At 35.9% G+C, this 25,481-nt stretch overlaps 1 protein-coding gene across 1 annotated transcript in view; it reads left to right on the top strand.

Annotated features, from left to right (window-relative positions):
• Positions 1–25,481, top strand: part of GLRA3 (glycine receptor alpha 3) — a 173,897-nt gene that overhangs the window by 123,452 nt on the left and 24,964 nt on the right. Inside the window, exons 6-7 of the mRNA XM_015139540.3 lie at positions 9,331–9,468; positions 14,824–15,038. Of these exons, the coding sequence (XP_014995026.1) occupies positions 9,331–9,468; positions 14,824–15,038 (353 nt within the window). The remainder of the gene's footprint in view (positions 1–9,330; positions 9,469–14,823; positions 15,039–25,481) is intronic.

Raw genomic sequence — 25,481 nt, 5'->3', positions numbered from 1 at the left:
TCCATTTGCTTGGTAGATTTTCCTCCATCTCTTTACTTTGAGCAATGAGTGTCATTATCTGTGAGATTGGTCTCTTGAAGACAGTATACTATTAGGTCTTTTTTTTAATCCAGCTTGCCACTGTGTGCCTTTTAAGTGGGACATTTAGCCCATTTACATTCAAGGTTAGCCCGAAGCAATTTACAGATTCAATGCTATTTCTATAAAATTACCAATGACATTCTTCACAGAACTAGAAAAATATATTTTAAAACGCATATGGAACCAAAGAAGAGCCTGAATAGCCAAGGCAATCCTAAGCAAAATATAGAGGCATCATGCTACCTGAATTTAAACTATACTACAAGGCTAGAGTAACCAAAAGAGAAGGGTGCTGGTACAAAAAGAAACATATAGACGAACTGAACAGAATAGAAAGCCCAGAAAAAAGACAAAACATCTATGACCATCTGATCTTTGAAAACGTTGACAAACACAATCAATGGGGAAGAGATTCCCTATTCAATAAATGGTGCTGGGATAACTGGCTAGTCACAAGCAAAAGATTGAAGCTGGACTCCTTCCTTACACTATATACAAAAATCAACGCAAGATGTATTAAATATTTGAAGGTAAAACCCAATTCTGGAAAAACCCTAGAAGATAACTTAAGAAATACCATCCTGGACATAGCAATGGACAAAGATTTCATGATAAAGACACCAAAAGCAATTGCAACAAAAGCAAAAATAAACAAGTAGGAACTAATTATATTTAAGAATTTCTGCACATTAAAAGAGACTATCAACAAAGTAAAGAGACAACCCACAGAATGGGAGAAAATATTTGCAAACTGTGCATCTGACAAAGGCCTAAAACCCAACATCTATAAGGAATTTTAACAAATTTACAATAAGAGAAGATACAACCCCATTAAGAAGTGGGCAAAGGACATAAACAGACACTTTTCAAAACAAGACAAGTGGCCAGCACATTTTTTCATATGAAAAAAAGTTCAACATCACTGACCATTAGAGAAATGCAAGTCAAAACTACAATGAGATACGATCTTGCACTAGTCAAAATGGCTATTACTAAAAAGTCAAGAAATGACAGATGCTGGTGAGGTTGCAGAGATAAGGGAACACTTATTCACAGTTAGTGGGAGTGTAAATAAGTTCAACCATTGTGGAAAGCAGTATGACCATTCCTCAAGGAGCTAAAAGCAGAACTACCATTCAACCTGGCAATCCTGTTATTGGATATATAATCTGAAGAATATAAATCATTGTACCATAGAGACACATGCACACGAATGTTCATAGCAGCACTATTCACAATAGCAAACACTTGAAATCAACCTAAATGCCTATCCATGACAGGCTGGATAAAGGGATAAAGAAAATGTGGTACATATAAAACAAGGAATACTATGCAGTCATAAAAAGAACAAGATCATGTATTTTGTGGGAACACTGATGGAGCTGGAGGCTATTATCCTTAGCAAACTAATGCAGGAAGAAAAAAACAAATACCTCATGCCCTCACTTATAAGTGGGAACCAAATAATAAGAACGTATGAACACAAGGAAGGGAACAACAGACAGTGGCATCTACTTGAAGTGGGAGAGGAGGAGAAGGGAGAGGAGCAGAAAAAACAACTATTGGATACTGGACTTAATACCTAGGTGATGAAATAATATGTACAGCAAAGCCCTATGACATGTGTTTACGTATGTAACAAACTTTCAAATGTACCCTCAGACCTAAAATTTAAAACTGAATAAATAAATACAATAATAAAAAATTAAAAACTACAAAACAAAAAGTGTCATTTTTACCTTAAATTTCCACACATAGGTCTGATTTTGGACTCTATTTTGAATGATTTATCCACATTGTGCATTTCTGAGGTTATTTAAATACATTATTGTGAAAATGTTATTCTCTCAGAATTGAGCCATAATTTCAATGCAATGTAAATGAAAATCCTAACATGATTTTCAATTGGATATTAATCTGAAATATGAAAGTCTATACACGGCAAAGGTAGTTTTGAAAATAATAAAGAAGTAGGCCCTTCTAACAGAGAACAAAATATACAAATAATGTTATGGTGTTTAAATAATTTCTAAGCCAATGTGTACATATTATGTTTTTTCTCACTTATAAATGAGAACATGCAGTATTTGTCTTCTTTGTCTGACTTATTTTATTTAAGATAATGGCCTCCAGTTACATCTATATTGATGCAAAAGGTAGAGTTTCATTCTTTTTATGGCTGAATAGTATTCCATTGTGTATATATTTCACATTTTCTTTATCTGGTCATCCATTGATGGAGATCAATGGTTTGAAATCTGTTTTGTCTGACACTAGGATTGCAACTCCTCATTTTTTCTGCCTTCCATTTGCTTGGTAAATTTTTCTCCCTCCCTTTATTTTGAGCCTATGAGTGTTATTATTTGTGAGATAGGTCTGTTGAAGACAGCATACCATTAGGTCTTGCTTTTTTTTTTTTTTTAATGCAACTTATAACTCTGTGCCTTTTAAGCGGGGCATTTAGCCTCTTTACATTCAAGGTTAGCCTAGAGCATTTTGTATATTCAAAAATAATCCACATCTTTGCTACTGTGAAGAGTCCTGAAGAACATATGGACAGAGTGTAGAATGATAGACAGTGGAAACTCAGAAGGCTGACAGGGTGGGAAGAGGGGGAGGCTGAGAAGTTACTTAATGGATATAATATACATTATTTGGGTAATGGATACTCTAAAAACCCTGACTTCAATGCTAAGCAATCTATGCATGTAACAAAATTACACTTGTACTCGATATATTTATACAAAATAAAAAGAAGTCAGGCTTCAGAGGCCTTTTCTGTATCTCTCAAGATTACATCTGCATCTTACTCTGCTGCTACACAGATATTCACATTGCTATGGTCCATTTGATATTCCACTATCTTACTGTGATACTTGCAAATAGTACAATTATTATATGTGTATACATACTTAGATTTCTTTCTAAATTTTATCTTTGGTTCCTTTGATCAGTCTTCCTATTTCTATAACAGGACCAAATGCTTCTTATTGTTTTATTTTATAGTGCATTTTAATTAGACAGATTTGTAAAGCTATACTTAAGCATATTATAAAACCAAAGGGTTGGAAAAGCCTTAGTTAGAGTTCATCTACTTTAACTAAACCAGTTAGTTTTAACTAAAACATTGAATGTCTCTTATAACATTCCTGAAAAATGATTTCCCAGCCTCTGCTTTTGGGAAACTTATCACCTTAAAATACAATGATCAGATAATTCCATTAGATATTCTTATTTCTATGTAACTGAAATGTACCTCTTTGGATTTTCTATTTTGATTATTACTCTCCTGTCATCACTTTTCTCTTCCAATGCATTCTCTAAGATTCTTTATAGCTCTTCCTCTTCATTTATATATTATCTCTCTGATGTTTTCAAATAATCAATAATTTAAATTAGTATATGTAGATAGTGGTTCTTAACTTATATCTTCAAACCTAAACTCATTTCCAATATCTAGTTCCATGATTTCAACTAAATTCAACATATAAGTCAATGTTGCGACTTCTTAGGTTCAACACCTTCATCTTCTGCTACCATCTCAAATTCAAGGCAACTCAAAATAAAGTAACACACACACACACACACACACACACTTCCTCCTTCCCCTTTATATCTTCTCTATTTCTAATTCAAATATTCAAGCACCTGCTATATGCTGGCCATGTACTATTTTAGGTAATAGAAAATATGCCACTGACTAAAACAGAATAAATTTCTTTTTCTATAAAGAGTAAATTCTAGGAGACAAAGTGGGAAAACAAAATAAAAACCCTGATGAATATATATAATGTCAAAACCTGATGAATATATATATAACGTTAGGTAAGGATAAGTACTATGGAAAAAATAAACAGAAAATAGGTAAGGTAGAGTAACTGGAGGAAAGATGTTTTATTAGATGGTCAAAGAAAGCTACTCTAATGCCATGAGGTATGAAATACAAGCAAATATTGTTGCATAGCTACTTGTCAGTGACTTAGACTGAAAACTTTGAAATTTTCCTTTTTTTCCTGTAAGCACATAGTTAATTATGTGCCAATTTTGGTTAAATTATCTACTGAAATGTTAACTCTGACTTATAATCCTTGTGGACCATTGCAGAAGAATGAGAGGGTTTTCATTTTTTGGTTTTGTTTTGTTTTGCCTTCTTATGAAGGCAAAAAACTTTAAGTCTCTTAAAGATTAATTGCAATATGGAATTGGAAACCATATCAATAAACTCTTCCTACTCCTTTAAGTTAAAACGAACTTGTCTATCTTGCACTTTGAATGGGTCTTTCGTGTATGCTTTTTAAACACGTTTTTGTCATTTTGAAAATATCAGATTGATGAGTTATTTAGATCTTCCAAACAGCTGACACACTTCATTGTACACATCAAAATATCACATTTGTTGATGTTACCATCAAGGCCATCAAAAAATCTTTAAGTATTGGGAAGCTATCAAGCTCATGGTGTAACAAAAATTTCTCCAAAATTCCAATTTTGACTTGAAAGTTCAAAATGTATCATTGACAGCAAATACTGTCTGTTGTTTCCCTTAACATGACACGTTCAGATAAGTTCACTTCCTTCATCTTTGAGAAAATGGTCTGCCAAATACCTAGGCACAGTAACCACAGTTTCCACCCATTTTTTTCACATAAAAAATAGTATTTCACAAAAAACCCAAGCTAGTTCCAGCTTGCAACTCAAAGACACCAATGATTCTCCTTGAAAGAATCATATTACAGCCTGCAGCTGAGTATTTTGTGCAGACTTCCCATTTTGACACACAGAATATTAAAAGGTACTTACATAGGGTCCAAATTTAATAAAATTAATCATTGTTAGTGCTTCATCAAAGATCAAGAACATTCTGAATTAAAAGTGACATTGTTTTTACTATAAGATATTGACTGTTTCATAAAGGATCAAAGACATTCATAAATAAAAATGGGATTGTTTTTACTGCAAGATATGGTAGTCAAAATACAGTAACTCCTAGCACAGTTTGGTGCCAGCCCCTTTATTTGTGCAAAAGCACTAGAAGTTTTGCCCATCATTGTTTTTTCAACATCAGGGCGAATGTTGACACAATGAAAAAGGCAAATGATTATGAAAGCAGTTTTGACCTTGTGAATTCCATGAAAGAACCCTGCTAGAGTGATGCTACTCAGTTACAATTTTTGTGGTTCACCACTTGCTCAAAAGATTCCAATGATCAAACTTTTAAACTGGAAATTTAAACTTAACATCGTCTTACATTATTTGTCACTTTATATGCTTCTTCATGCAAACTGGCTCTAGACAAATGAAGCTGTTCCCATTGCTATTATAAACCTTGGGAGTTCGCAGTTTCTTTCAAATGATTTTGCTGCTTCTTGAGCCTAAAGTTCTTCACCTTTTGCATACTTTATATGCAGGCTCTGCCTTGTTTTCAAGATCCAGCTCAAATGAGGCCTAGGTAGATGTCACAGAACCCTGTGCTAAAAGGACACAGCACTTTCTGCCTCTACCATGCCACTTACTCTTTATTCGGCAATAATATATCACGTTGCCTGAAGCCTAGCAGGACACCTTCCATACAGTTGGTACTCGGTGAACAACTCTTTGATAAAACAAGCATTTGGTTGCACTGAGCCATTTGTTTACGTGTTTTATGGTAGCTACCATATGAGGTTGTTGACTGAAGTTAGAGTTAATGTCTGTTCCCTGAATAAATTAGTATTCATTGGGAAGTTTACTGTGGTATAAGGTAGTTCAGCTCACAATCTTGATCTCATTAGCCAGTCTGTTCTCTTTAACATTCTCAGACTTGTATAAAGATCTACCAACCAATAGCATAAGGATCTCAAAACATTTTGAATTTTATAAAAAAGTATTGATTTTTTAAAATTATGTCTGAGAGTTTGTTGAGACAATATTATCACTTAGTTGCTATCATTAACAACCAGTAAGTTACTCAAATAAAGGAATTGCACCTAACCATTGTCTCTTACTATCTTCCTTCTGGTTTCAAACTTAAGTACTTTTTGAACCATAATGAAGTGTTATACTATGATTATGAAATACACATACCTAAACTAATGTGGATGACTCTTTGAAACAAAAGTGAGCTACATATACTGTCTGTAAATTGTATTAGCAACTAAATAAAGCTTGTCTTTGAAGAAATTTCATAAAGCTAGTTTCATTTCACAGCACACCTTGAGAAAATTTTAGAATATAAAAACGAAATGAAGTTTCAGGTCATTTTTCCATTCATCTATCTAAACTGGGACACAATCAAACATATTTTGTCTTCAGTGATTATAGGTGTTGAAGAATGAGAAACATGTCTTATCTGGCAGGAGGTAGAATTGGTGCCTATTTTAGTCTCCTTAAATCTTTGAGAAATGTGCATCTACTTTCTCAGTAAAATTGTATTTATAATGGACATATTAAAGGACTTATGAATGAAAGTGAAAGCTTTCTATTATTACCAATCAAACCATTATTAATTTCAGGGGTTAATGAAATAAATGTATTCTAGTATAAGCAAGTATTAAGTCCCTGCTGTGTTAAATCCATCAGCCTAGGGGACAGTCCTTCAGGTTCTCACATCTGTTCTGGAGTCAAAATTCAGATGTAGATGCACACTTCCTTCAATCTCAGTGACTTCACAAACTCTACCAAATAGCGCTTGCTCCACAATGAGCCATCACACTGACGACACTTCTGCTGAAATCTTCAGCAGCAGAATCACATACAGTCCAAAGAGATCTGGTCAGTGACGCTCTTACTACTACCATCTCCACTGCCTGTGGCGTGGGTGCTGTGAGGTATACCTAAGGGTCAAGTGTGGTAGGGCATCTGGCTCCAGTCACTACCACCACAGTTGGATCAGATTTCACTGTGTCTGGGAGAGTTTTTCCCAGGTATTGGGGAGGGTGGAGGGTGATGAGTTCCTTTCCCTACTCAGTGTTCTATTCAGCCTAACCTACTCCATGCCAATTGTTTCCAGTCACTCACATAGCCTCTTCCCTACAATACAAGCTTGTTTCCAGGAGAATTTGTTTGGGACCATTTCCCTTCTGTGCTGCTTCACAGACCTGGAGCTTCTGCCTTTTCTTTTTTTTGAGACAGGGTCTTACTCTGTTGCCCAGGTTGGAGTGCAATGGTCGATCTTGGCTCACTGCAACCTCCACCTCCTGGGTTCAAATTATTCTCCTGCCTCAGCCTCCCAAGTAGCTGGGATTAAAGGTGCCCACCACCAAGTCCGGGTAATTTTTGTGTTTTTTAGTAGAGATGGGCTTTCACCACGTTGGCCAGGCTGGTCTCAAACTCCTGACTTCAGGTGATTGGCCCGCCTCGGCCTTCCAAAGTGCTGGGATTACAGACGTGAGCCACTGGCCCCAACTGCTTTTAACATGTCGACCATTTGACTTGGTTCAGAGGCCACACCATGCCTCCTCTCTCTTTCTACCTCTGTGGTAGTTGTGCATCAAGAAACTCATTGATCAAAGTAACAACAGTTCTGCCCCACAGGTCCCATTCACTTTTGACTCATTTTCTGCAGTAGTCTTTAAACATACATTTCAACAGCTTCTCACTCAGAGGGAAGGAAAAGATAAAATTCTGCAGTTCTTAGATAGCTCCCATATAGAAATAGGAAATTTTAGTTTACTAAAGGCTGCTGACCTATTACAAAATCCATTAATCAATTCTGTGCTGAATTCACTGATATTATGTGCAAGGGTTTCCACCTCCACAAACTGTCCCATGTTTAATGATTAAATCAAGGAGGTATTATGTGGTAGTACTTTCCCCCCACAGATGTTACAGTTTAAGTCATTTTCTTTGTGTGTGTTTTTTTCCCCCAAGTTGTTATTTATTTTCATGAGGGGGGAAAAGAGAATCTTTATGATAGTGAAAATATACTTTTTTAAAATACAACAGCTTCCAGTAATATACTGGTGTAGATGTTCCAAAGAGCAAAGAAAATACATGCATTCTATAATAAACTTTTATTTGCCTGTTCAAGAAATTCTAAAGAAAATACTCCAATTCTATTCAACATTATGGCTTAAGGAGTTGAAATTTTTCCATGATAAACATATAATTTGTCTGGCCCAAACCTTGACTATTTATAAATAGTATACCATGGCATGTCCCTTCAAGTTTTGACATGTCATGGTATACTTTTAATGAGTCCACTTTGTTTTCTTTATTTATAAAGGATGGAAATTTTTAAAGTCCATATATATCAATAATGAATGCTCCCCTCTCTTTGAATTAAATGCTTAATTCAAATTAATGTAAGAAATTGGTGAATCATTAAATGATGAAATGTGTATCAAAATCTTCACGAAAACATAAATTTCCATTTCCTCTCCACTTTCACTTTGTAGATATTTTCTAATTGGGTTTAAGTGCCCAGAAATAAATGCCATCTACGTGCAACTCTGGAGAGGTTCGAAACACAACAGAAGTAAAATTAACATGCCTAAATCCTTGAACAATCTGTATATAATTAAGAGATTTCTGACATTTATTCTTACACTAAGTTTAAGTCATTTTTCTGGCTGCGCACGGTGGCTGATGCTTGTAATCCCAGCACTTTGGGAGGCCAAGGCAGGCAGATCACGAGATCAGAAGTTTGAGAGCAGCCTGGCCAATATGGTAAAAACCAAAAATTAACAGGGTGTGGTGGCATGTGCCTGTAGTCCCAGCTACTTGGGACACTGAGGCAGAAGAATCACTTGAACCCGGGAGGCAGAGGCTGCAGTGAGCAGAGATCATGCCACTGCACTCCAGCCTGGGTGACAGAGCAAGACCCCATCTCACAAAAAAAAAAAAAAAAAAAAAAAAAAAGCCATTTTCTAACAAGTGACAATTTCAGTTTTTGTTGAGAAAGTCCTGAATAATTTCAAAGTAAGGAGAAAGCAGATAGAATGAAATCAAAATAAAAATTACCAAATTAATCCAGTAGATACCCATCCCAAGGAAAGAATGTATATGCATGTACCTTCAAGTTTCAACACACCATGGTATACTTTTAATAAGTCCACTTTGTTTTCTCATATTATTTGGTGGGAGTTCCACATGAATAGATTCCACAGACATTTATGAAATGGAATTGGGCAATGAATAGCTCCATCCAGAGAGTTACTATAAGATGACACAGTTTGGTCTTCTCATCCTATGTGACTATAAAGTAATTTGTATTTCTTTTCTTTGAATGCCCTTTTTAGACTATTCATATTTTTATTATGTTTTGCCTAGTTGGGTACACAATGAATGATCTCATTTTTGAATGGCAAGATGAGGCACCTGTACAAGTGGCAGAAGGACTCACTTTGCCCCAGTTTCTGTTGAAAGAAGAAAAAGACTTACGATACTGCACTAAACATTACAATACAGGTAGGGGTTGAGTAGTGTTCTTTACACTGACTACTTGTGGTTTTATGATATCCAGATGTTTCTTCATTATAATGCTAAGTTATTTAACTCTTCTTAGATCACCGTTTTTCATAGGCATATAGCAGAAAATGGATGCATTTGAAACTTATCAATACTTTGATTCATTACATATTGTTAAATAATTGGTCTGTATGAGACCAAAGTAATGCTTGGTGTTCAATTATCTTTAAATAATTTTCAATGAAAAGCTCATGATTACATAGTAATAATGTTTCCAAAACTATTCTTTTAATTTCTGTGAGCAATAAAATGTGTTTTTGACCTTTCTTGGACAGTAAACACTGTTTCCGCTAAAAAAAAAGAAAAGCTTTGTTGCCTGACTTCTCCCTTTGTCATATTTTCATGCATTTCAGTGTTACTTTTACCTAAGCATCTACTATTCACACTAAGACACTTGAGATAAATATCAGATATAGTTATCAACACTAAGAATTTAGAGACTCAATGTGGTATCTGCACATCGGCAAATCCTGTTCAGTTACTTTAATTAACATGGGCTATTTCCATAAGAAATATTCTAACTACACAGTTGAATGTATGCATTCAGTTAGAAAGTAATGGAATTCAGAGAATTCCATTCTCTGAATGATTGAGGCATCATTCCATTGTGGTGACTACATGGCCTCGCACTAGCATCAGCTGCTATTCTTATCATTTCATTACAGTTACTATGATTCATCGTGGATTCAGCATTTTCCAGAACTGTGCTCTGACCTTTCACTATACAAAGTCCCTAGTCTCTCTTATCTCCTTAGCAAATTCACAATATCTGATCAAAAAGTCACCACTGTTTTCCTTTTCACTCAGAGACGAAGCTGATATCTAACTTATTAGGGAGTTCAAGTTTAACATGTCCACACAAAGATAAAGAGCAGGCAAGTCAATGGCACCGTCCTTGCTCAGTTCCCTTAGACAGATGCTAAAACTCCCCTAGAGTTGACTTATGGAGGTATATTAGTTTCCTCGCGCTGCCGTAACAACCTATCACAAACGGTGACTTAACAGAAATGTGTTCTCTCACAGTTCTGGAGGCTAGGAATCCAACATTCAAGGTGTCAGCAGAGCCATGCTTTCCCTCAAAGCTTTAGGGAAGAGTTTTTCCCTGTCTCTTCCTGACTACCTGTTTCTGGAAAACCTTGTTTCTCAGCTTGCAGATGCATCATTTCAGTCTCTGCCTCCAGAGTCACGTGGGATTCCCCCATGTGTCTATGTTTCTGTGTCCAAATTTCCCTCTTTCTATAAGGACGTCAGTAATGTTGGATTTGGGACCCCCTCTTATCCAGGACAATTTCATGTTAACTTGATTGTATCTGCAAATCCTTTATTTTCAAGTCAGTTCACATTCACAGGTTCTGGGTGGACATGAATCTTAGGGAGATACCATTTAACCCAGAACAAGAGGTGAAGTTGTAAACATCAATTAGGGATGAAGTTTTATGACAGAGGGACTCGAGACGCTTTCCTTAGTGTAAAGGAAGTTTGCATACTTCCTCGAGTTATCAAATGAGCTATTACAGCTTAAAAGAAAAGAACTTACATTTATGAATGCCTACCATAAGCAAGGAATGGGACATCTTGGGAGATATCATAGAGACCTTACAACTTTACATTCTAGAAGCACTGTACTGTCCAGAAGCAGAATAACTTGCCCAAATTACGTAGAGAATGAAAGCATCTCATAGAGTCCTCATTCAAGTATGTGGTTAATTTGCTTCAGATCCCAGACTCCATTTCATATTTGCTTTTACAATGCACAAGAATCTTCTTTTGTTTTCCAATAATAGGCCTAGATTCCACATATGTCTTTTATGTTACTTGTGAAAATACAACAAACAACAATACTGGGTTACCTAAGACCAAATTTATAAAATACCCTTTCCTCCCATAAAATGAAATACACTTAAGTTAAAAATGTTTTCATATACAAATTAATTGCACAAAATTAGAGGATTTATTCAGTTGTATTTTCACTATCCCGAAGTATTTATTAGTTATATGCTACAGCATTCTGTTATCTGTCTCCTGCTAGTAATTTCTCCAAAATCTTTTATCTCTCTTCCCCTTGCTCCGTAGTACCCTGCCACAATGACTTGCTTGCTTATATACTCCAAACTCATCTTTGTCTGTCTCAGGGCCTTTGCTCTTGCTCTTCCTTCTGCATGTAAAGTTCTTCCCGAAATTGTTCCAGGTCTAATACTCCCACTTCCTTCAGGGTTATTCAAATGCCAACTCTTGAAACATCCATATGTCACAATAAGTGTTAAATGCCCAAATTCTGCTTTCACCATCTGAAATTATATCATTCAATTTTATGTTTATTTATTTATTGCATATTTCTTTCACTGTCTTAAGTTTGCATTACATTGATTCTGTTGATCACTATATTTCTGGGGTCTGCTGCCATGCATAAGTGATGGATATTTTGTCCAACTTGTTCTTTTATCTCTTCAGATCCACATACACTAAGTATATTTATTTATATACAAGCAATGGTGTATATTTGTGTTCATGTGTGTATCCCTTTATTTTCTTTCCCAGCAATATTATAAAAAAATTTTTAAATTTTTATAGATCCATAATAGCTGTATATGTTTTTGGAGGTACATGTGATATTTTAATACAAACATGAAATCTGTAATGATCAAATCTGGGTAACTGGGATACCTATCACCTCACATATTTATCAATTCTTTGTGCTGAAAACATTCCAAATCTTTTCTTCTTTCTATTTTGAAATGTGCAATAAATTATTGTTAACTGTAGTTATCCTCATTATGCTATTGAACACTAGAACTTACTCATTCTAAGTGTATTTTTAAACCCACTCACCAACCTCTTCACCTGCCTTCTTCTCAGCCTCTCAAAACCACTATTCTCTTTACTACAACAATGAAGTCAATTATTTTAGCTCCCACATATGCATGAGAACATATGATATTGTCTTTCTATGCCTGGCTTATCATCTAGTTTTATCCATGTTGCTGCAAATGATAGAATGTCATTCTTTTTTGTTTGAATAATATTCCATTGTGTATATATACTACATTTTCTTCATCCATTCTTCCACTGAGGGACATTTGGGTTGGTTCCGTATCTTAGCTATTGTGAATAGGGCTTCAGCAAACATGCAATGAACAGGTATCTCTTCAATACACTGATTTTCTTTTTTTTGGATATATTCCCAGTATTGCATATCGTATTTTTACTTTTACTTTTTCAAGGAACTCCTATACTCTTTTCTCTGGTAGCTGGACTAATCTGTATTCCCACCAATGGTGTACAAGTGCTCCCCTTTCTCCCCTTCCTCATCAACACTTGTTGTTTTCTGCCTTTCTGATAGTAGTTATTTTATTAGGGTGAGAGAATATCTTACTGGTTTTTTTTTTGAGACGGAGTCTCGCTCTGTCGCCCAGGCTGGAGTGCAGTGGCGTGATCTAGGCTCACTGCAAGCTCCGCCTCCCGGGTTCACGCCATTCTCCTGCCTCAGCCTTCTGAGTAGCTGGGATTACAGGCGCCCCGCTAATTTTTTTTTTTTTTTTTTTGTATTTTTAGTAGAGACGGGGTTTCACCATGTTAGTGAGGATGGTCTTGATCTCCTGACCTCGTGATCTGCTCGCCTCGGCCTCCCAAAGTGCTGGGATTGTACTTATTGTAGTTTTGATTTGCATTTTTCTGATTCTGAACTTTGAAAAACACTCTTTTTAAATAAAAACACAATGGAGTTTATTTTTTTCCTTGAGAATCACCTGAATCAGTTATTCTTGTTTTATTCCATTTCATTATTTTTCATAGAAAAATTTAAATCTTTATATTTATTATGTTTCAGGAATCTTTAGGCATTTTGTATATATTTGACAAATTGATAAAGGGATCATGTATGGTTTGCACATATGTTTCTGATTACTATTCGCCTAAGAGTGGAACCTACATTTCCCAGACTTTGTGAACTTTTGTTGAGACTTAAGCTCCGCAAACACATGCATGGGTTCATCCAGATATAGCGCCCTTGCCTCACCTGTGCAAGCACGCATGGCCCAAGTCACTCGCACTGAGTCCTACCTAGCAATAGGACAGCAATTGCTCTTTAACATCTTTCTTTCATGATAACTAACAGAATGCTACTTAAAGAGCAGAATAACTTTCTGACCTCATCCTTCTTAAAATAATTCAAATAAAAACAATTAAACCAAGAACTTGGTGATTTAGAAGAACAATTTTTATAAAGGAGAGATAATATAGAGTAGTATAAATCAATATCAATAGAGTAGGGAGTAGAACAGGACACAAACAAAAAATATCAACTTAATGTTTATTAAACCATCATTTACTCCTCCACGTATTGCTCACCAAAATAGAGGTAAATAATAGAGACACAAAAGCATACGTATCTACTACAAATGGATCCCACTTGTTTTTAGTAAGTGTGCTTTTATTTTCAAAAGTATTAATGGGAAATAGCATATATTTTCCTACTTGTTTGCTTTATTATTCAAGGAATCATTCGTGTTCAATTGTATTTATCCTCTCGCACTTACTTTAAAGAAAATGGAAAGGCTTCTGGAACAAATAGCACCTGGCTTTAAAGAAGCACTCAAAGCATCAGAAACAGTCAATGAGTAAAGAAGATCTTTATATAATAAGTATCTGTTTCTCCTGTCTGCCTCAGAAGCAATTGTCGTAATCAAGTGAAATAATAAATCTTTGGATATTTTGACAAGTGTAAAGCGCTTTTCAAGCCAGAAGTAATAAAGTTTACTGCTATTTCCTACAAGAGTACATTCTCTTACTACATTGCTTCTTGATGCTAACAGTGAGAAATATTTTTTCAGGAATCAATATGAGTCTCTTTTCATTATCATGGAAAGTTATATGACAGAAACCTTATCAAAATGAAATTGTGAGGTCAGGAGCAGTGGCTCACACATGTAATCCCAATACTTTGGGAGGCTGAGGTGGGCAGATGACCTGAGGTCAGGAATTCGACACCAGCCTGACCAACATGGTGAAACCACATCTCTACAAAAAAAAAAAAAAAAAATCAGCCAGGTTTGGTGGTGCATGCCTATAATCCCAGCTGCTGGGGAGACTGAGGCAGGAGAAAGTCTTGAACCCGGGGGGCGCAGGCTATAGTGAGCTGAGATCAGTCCACTTCACTCCAGCCTGGGGGACAGAGTGAGACCCTGTCTCAAAAAAAAAAAAAAAAGAAAGAAAGAAAAAGAAAAGAAATTGTGATATTTGATGCCATAACAAAGACCTATTTGTACTAATTGCTGTATTTACCTTACCACCAATTAGGAAAGTTTACATGTATAGAAGTGAGATTCCATCTGGAGCGACAAATGGGATACTATCTGATCCAGATGTACATTCCCAGTCTCCTGATCGTTATTCTATCCTGGGTTTCGTTCTGGATCAACATGGATGCGGCACCGGCCAGGGTAGCTCTGGGGATAACCACTGTGCTGACGATGACGACACAGAGTTCAGGATCACGAGCTTCCTTGCCAAAGGTAAGTGCACCGAATGAGCATACACATCTTCGCACACACACTTATAATCTTGCAAAGATATCATTGTCGGCTTTGGTCAGATATTTTTCAATGGCATTTCAATGGCATTACTGGTGTTCAAAGTAATGTATAACCAAAGCAGAAAACACGTAAAACAGAAATAAATGAAAAAAATTCTGCAAACCAGTGATATCCGCTATTCACATTTTGTGTTATTATTCTCAATTATTTAAATATCGATAATACTCTTATACACTATGGAATTATTTGTATCAATAGGTTTTAAAATATTTAGAAATATATTAAACATTTAAGTTGAATCTACATGGTAATTTTAAATGGTGGCATAGTACTCCATTGTATGGATATGCCATAATTTACTTAGTCACTCTTAGGACTGATATTATAATAAATATTTATATAATAAATGTTATATATATTAGTGTATATGTATATATGTGTGTGTGTACCTGTGTCTATACATATCACACATATCATCTATATTTATATATACACATTTTATGTAAACATACATATATATCTATATATAGACACAAACACATACACACACATAGCTTTACACATATTTTTGTTATGTTCTTAGCATATATTCTTATAAACAGAATTGCTGCAATGATAGCTGTATGCATTCATATATATTGCCAAATTTATTTCCAGAAGACATATACCAATTATACTACAAGTATTTTATCAGAGTGCCCATAGTGCTGCGTCCTGAGCCAAATATGGTATATATTATTTTTGTGGGGTTTTTTTTCTCCCTTTTGCTTTTAAGTAACCATAAGTCAATAGGAAGGAGACCTTATCTAATTCCATGATTTTCATCCATGCTGAGCTGCCAGAATTAAAATAAAATTGTTCCCTCTGTGAGGTTCGTAAAAGACCCAATATTGCTTTGCATAAGATATACTGAAATAAAACTCTTTTCATTTATTTAGCTGCATAGAAATAGAAAATTATTTTCTTCCCCTAAAATGATGTCTAAGAAGAAGTTTCTATCATCTAAATTTAGTAATTCTGCATAGCTTCCAAAAAGCTTTACTATTACTTTCATTGAAATGAAGTACTTCTGTGCAATAAAATCACATTAACTTTTTTTGTGTGCATTTGATGCTATCTTCTTGCCACACCAAGTAAATTATAAATCTATTGTCATGGCTCCCTTAGTCCTTTCTACTAATTCATTCCGTGATTCAATTTATTAGATTGAAATGCCTATATAAATAAAAATTGAAAATAGGATTTAATCATTAAAATATGATATTAACACGATCTGCCTCACTAAAATTTAATGTTTGTCTTTCAAAATAATGTCTACTTTTATTAGCAAGTAATTGTATTTTCAAAATTGTTCGCATCAACTAGTGTTTTCTAAAATATTGTTCATGTGAAAATTATAAATCTGTTTATAAATGTAAACTAGTAAGACTCAATACTTATTTACATAAGGATAAATGTTGCAACAGTAATATCTGGGTAATAGTGGAAATTTCATGGTTAATTTGTAAAGGAAATCGCCAGTTTACTCACTGATCTTTATGAGCTAAACAGAAATGAAAGCTCATTTGTCTGTATGCTGTCAGTCAGAAAAAAGAGAATCTGTGGCTTCTACAAGACAGGATAGAAAGACGCTTATATACAGAGAGTAAGCTAGAATTGGGGCTGTATGGAAATGTGAGTAGAGGATGCAGAGATAAAGCAAGCAATAAATTAAAAACACAGAATTAAGGCACAACTTAAAAAAAAGAAGAATGACTAGGACTGCTTCATATTTTTTTCTCAAGAAATAGGAGACATTTTTAAAAGGCCTTAATTTCCACAAGACCTTAGAGAAGAAATAAATTTTCAGCCATGAGTTCAACTATACAAGTACACGTGTACAAAACCTCTCCATCTCTCTGATCATAAAGACAATGACATCTAAAAACGTGATGACTCAGACCCACAAAAAGAATTGATTGAGAAAGTGATACCTTAAAAGAAGTTGACTGTATCGTCTTAGAATTCAGGATAAGTCAGGAATAAAAGGTTTCAGGATAAGTCAGGAATAAAAGGTTTAGCATAATGAATTACTTACGTTCAATTTTAGCAGGGCAGACCCCAAGGACCCAGGATAAACAACAAGAATTAATCTGTTGGATGAGACATTCGAAAGAGTAGAAAATCTCTTTAAAAATGCAATTCTGATTCTGTGACTTTATTGGGCCAGAGAGGCAGGAGGTGAGGGCGTTACAACTTGCATTTAGAAACACATGTGTGAGACCATGCACCTTAAGATCTTCTACTCTCAGTCTCACAAAAGAACCCTCAGAAGTCTGAAAGTCTTGCCACTAAATCACCCAGAATTTACCTACTGACAGTTTCTAGGAAGTAGAAACACAAAGTTACATTCAGGAAAATTGACTATCAAATATCGGAGAGTGAAACAATAAATCATTAATTTGTGATCTTTGCCTAGTGTTTTGTCTAGGCTCTGTGTCAATGTATCTCCTGTAAGATAAGAACGAGCTTAGAAATTGCTTAAGTAAGACTCAGAGAATGAAATCTCAAAGAATGTACTATAGCCAGCTTCTAGAGAACTACAGAGCTGATATTCCTCTCTGATATTTTCTATTGCATCAGCCTCTACAATGTCATGATAAATCAAGCATGTAGTCTCTCAAAGCAAGAACATGCCTGTCACTGGTTCCTTGAAACTTGAACTCTTTCACATTTTTGCAGTGTCTGTATCAGGTGGCCATAAAAAGGTGATATACGCATTCCATTCCAAGCAAATTTTCAAGGTTGTGTAACTTTAGGAGCGCTTTCTTACACCGTGTGCTTGGGGCAGACTGAGATAAAATGGCGATGACCATGGCGCCCATCAAGGAAGACTTCATAGGACTTCATAATGATTGGGTTTAATTTGGGCGCAGCAATGGGCCACTGATGAATTTTAATAAGGGGGGCAATTACACTGACTTCTGTTTGAAGACCAGATAGAAGAGGTAGAGTGGGAGCAAGGAGTCCACCAAGCAAGCTATTGTGGTCCACAGCAGATGATGGTCTGGCAAGATTGGTAACAACAGAGACAGAGAGTAGCAGATGGCTTTAGAAAGAAGTAAATGTTTTTGAAAAAATATATTTGGAGGTAAAACAGACAGGATTTGCTTATGAATTGAACACGGAAGATTCAGGGAAATGCAGGAGTCAAGGGTGGCATTCAAGTAAGTAACTAGGCAAGTAGAGATGATAGTTACTAATAGGGAAGGTTGGGGGAAAGGTTAATTGTGAGTTCTTTTATAAAACATGTTAACTTGGACACATTTACAAGACAATCACACGGAATTGTCAAAAACTAAGAACTTCCAAAGTTCTGACCAACAACACCCAGCCCTCAGACTTTAGGGAATAAACTACAGATGAATTGAGAAGTGGACTAGAGGTGATTTTTCTGGTGGAAGAAAGCCTGGAAGGACAGGGAAAGAAGATGTATTTGTGTTTGGCCCTCTTCCTACAGCTGAATATCTTCTCTCTCTGTTCCTCCCCCAGGGCTATCCCTACCCATACACAGAATATATTAGATAGTTTGGTTAAAGGCAAGATCCACTCACCCCAGAACTTTACTCTTGAATTCTTTGAGATCTCAGCATTCTGTAATCTTTTTTTAGATATGGAAAGCTAGTCCTTCTTAGGAGGATTCATTTCATCAGGGGTGAAAGAGGGGATAGTAATAATATTTCAATTATTTTTTAGTATAAATATAATTTCAATATTCAGTTAAGACCTTGACAGTGAAGGAATTAAGTATGGGGATGGGTAAGAACAGAGAAAATCTGTAGAAGAGACAAAACATAGTTTTAATTTGTAAACACTGAGTACTAGAAGGAATCCGCATTAGGGAACTTTGGAGAAGTCTTGGCTATACAGCAATATTATATAAACCTTACCCTTTCTTTTATGATTTCAACAATCAATTAATTCCTGTTAGAGATCTACCCTCATTATTTTTTTTCCATCCTGTTCTATAGAGACTGGCTAAGGACCAGGTCTGGTGCATGTTTTATGCTTCATATCATCTGCAGAAGTACACAAGTACACAAGTCATTATGCATACCTTATTTTAGTCTTTTAAACTTATTGTCATATCAGAGATTTTTGAACATAGCATATCAGACAGGTGCACACACACACACACACACACTATACACAATGCACACATTCACGTACACAGATAGAAATTTGGCAGGGTGGGGAATCTCTAGATTCAACTTTATCCAAACCCTAGCTCTTAGCACAATATATTAATATTATGACATTCTTGGCACTTGGGGCTGATGATCCAGTTGCATCACAATTATTCTGCATAACAACTCCCAAATCTCAATGGTTTACAACATTTCTTCTTGCTCCCAGGACTGTGAGGTGCCTGTGTCTCTTCTGGGCTTGCCCTGAGATTGACTATTCAAGTGAGCATGGATCTAGGCTGTGGAGTGGGTTTCAGATCTGCTCCCTGTGTCTCCTCATTTTGGGGCTGCAGGGACCTGTAAGATGTTCTTTCCATGGAGGAGTGCTGGACAGCAAGAAGGCAAGCACAAACATGCAAGCTTTTGCTCAGAATTGGCACACAGTCGCTTCTGTTCTCGTTCCATAAATTACACCAAGTCTCATGGCCAAACTGAAAGTCAGCGGGGTGGAAGACTGGGCTCCACCCACAGGGAAGCCTTGGAGCGGAAGAAGGGAAAAAGGAATTGTAAATAATCTTATCTACCTCGGGGCAATTATTTGTTTAAGTTTTCTGTCTCCTTTCTTAGACCACACTCTGGCTTGTCAGTAAATGCTCAGAAAAACAGGAGGGGAGGAAGGGATAGGAAAGAAATAGAGAATAATCCCAGGGAGATTCAATGTGAATTTCTCTGCTCCCATCACTATGGCCATCTCATTGAAAACAGAGCTACTAAGCATTAAAAAATGAGGAGCACTTGAAAATTCAAATATGGCTTTTTGATTAAATATTTTACAGAAACTCAGAAGCTGGTAGCCTATTGAGATTGCAAATTCTTCACCGAAAGCTGTTTATGGTCAATGATTACTTAGAACCTTTTACCTCTCTCAATTCCACTCATTTTTCCCCTTTGAAGTTCTCTGTGAAATTGTCCTCATTTTGAGAGGCGGTGTCTGCGTGCAGTGGCTCAAACCTGTAATCCCAGCACTTTGGGAAGCAAAAGAGGGTGGATCATTTGAGGCTAGGAGTTTGAGATCAGCCTGGCCAACATGGCAAAAACCCGTCTCCACTAAAAAATACAAAAATTAGCTGGGCGTGGTGGTGGCCACCTGTAATCCCAGCTACTCTGGAGGCTGAGGCACCAGAATCACTTAAACCTGGGAGGCAGAGGTTGCAGTGAGCCGAGATTGTGCCACTGCACTCCAGCCTGGGTGACAGAGCAAGACTCCATCTCAAAAAAATAATAAAAAATAAAAAATAAGAAAAATAATGATGATAGCTTTTATATTAAGTTTTCATTCTTGATAAAGACACCAATTTTAAAAGTGATTATAACTATTAGAAAATATAAATTGAACTGATGCATTTTTTGAACACCACAATTGTGTTGGCACACAGATATTTATGTGAGGTTGATTACAATAAAAAGATAGGAAATGGGAAGAAAAATGAAGGATTTCTATTCACTGTTTGTTCATAGCTAATTAGCACATATACATTCTTATTCTTCTCAAAAAAATACCCTTAAATATTAAAGGAGAGTAAATTGTGTTAGTGATAACATAATGGGGTTAGGAGAGCTACATAGTAATCAGGTTTTCCTATTAATATAGCAATTAATAGTTATTATTGTCAGTAATGTTTTGGTCCAAACCATTTAAATATAACATTTTAATATTTGCTGAAAATGTACCTAACCAATATTACTTCAATCAAGTTCAGTACAAACATGATCCAAGTGGGTTCATTTTAAATTTATTACTGTGACAGAATGTGTAATAAATTTAGCTTTATGATACAATGCTTGATGTAAGCAATATATTCAACTAAATTTTTTAAATGTTCATGGATCATAGTAAATACTATAATTCCATATACACTCATTTAGGAAAATGGAAAAAAAGAAAAAATGCCCAGAAAATGAAATAATTATTTAGTCATACCCTTATCACAAGATATAATGTATATGAATACCATCTAATTTTATTACTGATAAAAAAAATATCCGTTTTGTAAATAAAAAAGTCCTAAAAAATGGGTGGGTTCTTTGATAAGAAGGATAGAGATTGTTGGATGTCTCTAGCTTTACATTTCATCTTAGGACCTCCTTTACTAGACTTATTAGATTCCATCAAGGACCTACTTAGGACCTACTTTACTAGAATTATTAGATTCCATCAAGCTGAAAGATAAATGATTATCAAGCATTTTCTCTGTACTTGAGATAGAGACAGGACTGCTACATAAATTCTTAAATCTGATAGAACAACTAGGGAAAAGTATATGGTCAAATCATAAACTTTAAACCTTTTTAAAATGGCATAATACCACAGCTTTGACATCAAACTAAGTTTAAAAACAAAGATATGTATTCAATGTGGAGACTACTTTACGTAAATAAAGTCATCCACCACATTCATATATATGCTAGAATCATACCATGAGCCCCCAAAAGACAAAAGTGAATGTAAAACTACCACCTCGCCAGTGAAAGAAAACACGTTGCCCCAAAATCAGTGTAAAACAAACACCTTTACAGGCTTTATCTGTCTTCAAGATACCTACTTGAAGTTTTAAATGAAGCTCTTAAACTCCAGAGGAAAAGGGAATAGGAATTGATATGATTACCATAAAAAATGATGTTATAGAAACACAAAACCTTCACTACAAAAATGCAGAAGAGAGAGGTCACAAATATGATTTAACCTGAGTTGTTCAAAAAAAACAAAGGTAATATATTAAGAAATGCTAGGAAGTCTAACAGCATGCAGCATTTTCTTTTTTCTTTTCTTTTTTTTTTTTTTAAATTATACTTCAAGTTCTAGGGTACATGTGCACAACGTGCAGGTTTGTTACATATGTATACATGTGCCATATTGGTGTGCTGCACCCATTAACTCGTCATTTACATTAGGTATATCTCCTAATGCTATCCATCCCCACTCCCCATTCCCACAATAGGACCCATTGTGTGATGTTCCCCTTCCTGTGTCCAAGTGATCTCATTGTTCAATTCCCACCTATGAGTGAGAACATGCGGTATTTGGTTTCCTGTTCTTGCGATAGTTTGCTGAGAATGATGGTTTCCAGCTGCATCCATGTCCCTACAAAGGACATGAACTCATCCTTTTTTATGGCTGCATAGTATTCCATGGTGTATATGCAGCATGCAGCATTTTCAGTGACATCTAGGTCTGACAATTTCTCCTAAGTGTTAAACATAAGAAAAAGAGCTACAGACTACAGAAAAAATGATGGTAAAACTCCAGTTACTGAAGTGGGAGTCAGAGATAACTGTGACTTTTCAAAATTATTTAGCCTTTTTGGTTGTACTTTCTTTGTCTGGTGACTGAAGTATTGGTTAAATTTACCTCTTTGGAAACAATGAAGTTCTGTTATTATGTGACTCTCTGTTATATTTTATCTCATGAAGTAAAAACCATTGCATGAGTGCCTCACACATGTAATCCCAGCACTTTGGGAGGCTGAGGTGGGAGGATCGCTTGAGGCCAGGAGTTCAAGGCTAGCCTGAGCAACATGGTGAGACTCTGTCTCCACATTTTTTTTTTTAATTAGCAAAGTGTGGTAACAAACACTTATAGTCCTAGCTGCTTGAGAGGCTGAGGCAGGAGAATTGCTTGAGCCCAGGACCTCGAGACTGCAGTGAGTTATGACTGCACCACTGCACTTCAATCTGGGTGACAGAGCAAAACCCTTTCACAAAAACAAAACAAAACAAAAATCCCTTATGTGAAAAATAAATATTGTGTTAGAAGCATCATTCATTTACTAAGGGTTATGAGTACGATAATCATCATGAACGTTCCACCAGCAGTACTGTTGTGAGTCACCCTCCAGGATGATAAATGTTAGAATGTCGAAACTCACAATATCCTGGGCTGTATGTTTCATTGCCTAGTTATTCGTTCTCCGAGAAAGTAGTCCTCGAGTTACCTCTTTTTGCCTTTTCAGTATCAGCTCCATTCCACTTCAACACCTGTTTTTAAAACATTATTATTTCCTTTTGTTCAGATTCCTTGATCTCAGGCTTTAGGTCTTAATGAAGTTTGAAATGCTTTTGAGATTAATATTACTTTTTCCTGTTACCAAATGTAAAATTCTTATGCAGGTTCTTGCACTGAGGAGAAATGTAGGATTAAGAGTACTACAAATTTGTATTTTAAAAATGAATGATTAAATGAATAGTCAATGAGATCTGAAATTAAAACCTCAGAAAACAAGGCATAACACAAGCAGAGACATTTGCAGCTTATCTAGAGAAAAAGCATTTATCTGTAGGCTTCTATCACTTGCCCATTGCACAGCCAAAATTATTCATCACAGTTTACTTGACATTTCTGAGGAACTAGGGCAATCCACCAGGACTGAATGTTATTAAAAGAAGAACAAATTACCCTATTCAAAGGGCTATTTTAGCTCATCAAAAGCATACACTACCATGTTTTATTATACCTTTTCCTCAAATAAAAAGCAAGTTTGGATTGAGAAGAGAATTGACAAACTACCTCTCTAAAGGATCTCTGGAAATTTACCTTATAGAGTTCCTACATGTAGATGTAGATGAGATTTTGTGATTCAAACTCCAGGTTCTGGTTTAATCAATTTCTTTCTCTTAAGTTTAAACTATGCTGTTTATAAATACATTTAAATTTCCATTTCTAGAATCCATTGATTAATAGTCATCTGGGTTATAATTTAGCTAACCACATCAAATGTATCTTTGCCCATTAATATATTGTTGTCTATAGGCTGTAGCAGGAATTTATTGGTCACAGGAAAATCCTTTTGACCACCTCCATGTGGACTGAGGTAAAGGTACACACCTTGGCAGGCCTCTCAACCACAGCATATACTGCCATAGATAATACAGTTCACTCAATGTACTTGTTAAGGAGTATGATCCAAAATTATTGCTATTCAATAATCCTATCAAAAGTTGGTGCAAAAGTAAACTTATTTATGAAGGATTACGTGAGAAATACGCAAGTCATCTATTTCTCTGGACTTGTTTTAGTCCATTTTCACATTGCTATAAAGAATTACCTGAGACTGGGTAATTTATAAAGAAAAGAGGATTAATTGGCTCACGATTCTACAGGCTACACAGGCTTCTGCTTCTGGGGGGCCTCAGGAAACTTACAATCATAGTGGAATGTGAAGGGGAAGCAAGCACTTCTTATGTGGCTGGAGCAGGAGGAAGAAGATTGAAAGGGAAGGTGCCACACACTTTTAAACAACCAGATCTCATGAGAACTCTGTCACAAGGCAGCACTAGAGGGATGGTGCTAAACCATTAGAAACCACCCCCGTAATGGAATTACCTCCCACCAGGCCCCACCTCCAACACTAGGGATTACGTTTCAACATAAGATATGGGTGGGGATACAGATCCAAACCATTATCAGGATCAGAGAGCACAAAGTCAAATGACTTCAGGGGTCAGATGCACAAATCAATGAACAAAGTGGTCTGGTATAATTAATGAGGGGTGGAGGGATGAGCAGTATGGTTAACTGATGATGAGCATTCCATGCTTAGAAGCATATTCTTTTTCTTTTTTCAGATATTGTGCAGTCCAAACAAACTTATTCTCATACATAAATTTGGCTTGCAGACTGCCTGTCTTTATTCTCTGCATCTAGAGAATTGATTATCTGTCTTAGGTTAAGTGCTTCAAAGCACCACCTGGACTCTACTTTTTTGTACCTCCTTACAATTCATATTGCTGAATTTGGACCTGACACTATTGTTTTAGAAAATTTTTGGCTGAAAATCAGGGGAAATTTCTTATGCTTTATCATACCCTAATTAATTGACAGCTTCTTTCTATACAGCAGTGAGTTTTTCTCTTTAACACAGGTGCCTTTATGTGCTATTCAAGATATCACAGTGATCAAATCATAATCCACATGTTCCTTAATTCTGTACTTATGAGGATTCTTGTTTCAGAAGGACAAATAGAAATCGCCCCTACCTGAGTTTCTCTGGAGTTAGCATAATGCTCTGTGCCAGCAAGGCTACTTTCCCCTCTAGGCATGTGGTAGGATTACATCTCCTAGTGCTCTTGTGATCAGGGTTGACTGTGAGTACTTCTGGCTAATGAACTTTGAGCGGAAGCAACCTGTTCCACTACCAGTCTGGAACATTTGTGACCAAATGCGAGAACCACCAGCGACTTGGTTTTCCTCTGCTGCTGT

This window comes from Macaca mulatta, chromosome 5, assembly GCF_049350105.2.
Source record: "Macaca mulatta isolate MMU2019108-1 chromosome 5, T2T-MMU8v2.0, whole genome shotgun sequence".
Classification (NCBI taxonomy): domain Eukaryota; kingdom Metazoa; phylum Chordata; class Mammalia; order Primates; family Cercopithecidae; genus Macaca; species Macaca mulatta.
Note: the sequence above shows the minus strand (reverse complement) of the source record. Positions and strands in the feature narration are given on the sequence as shown.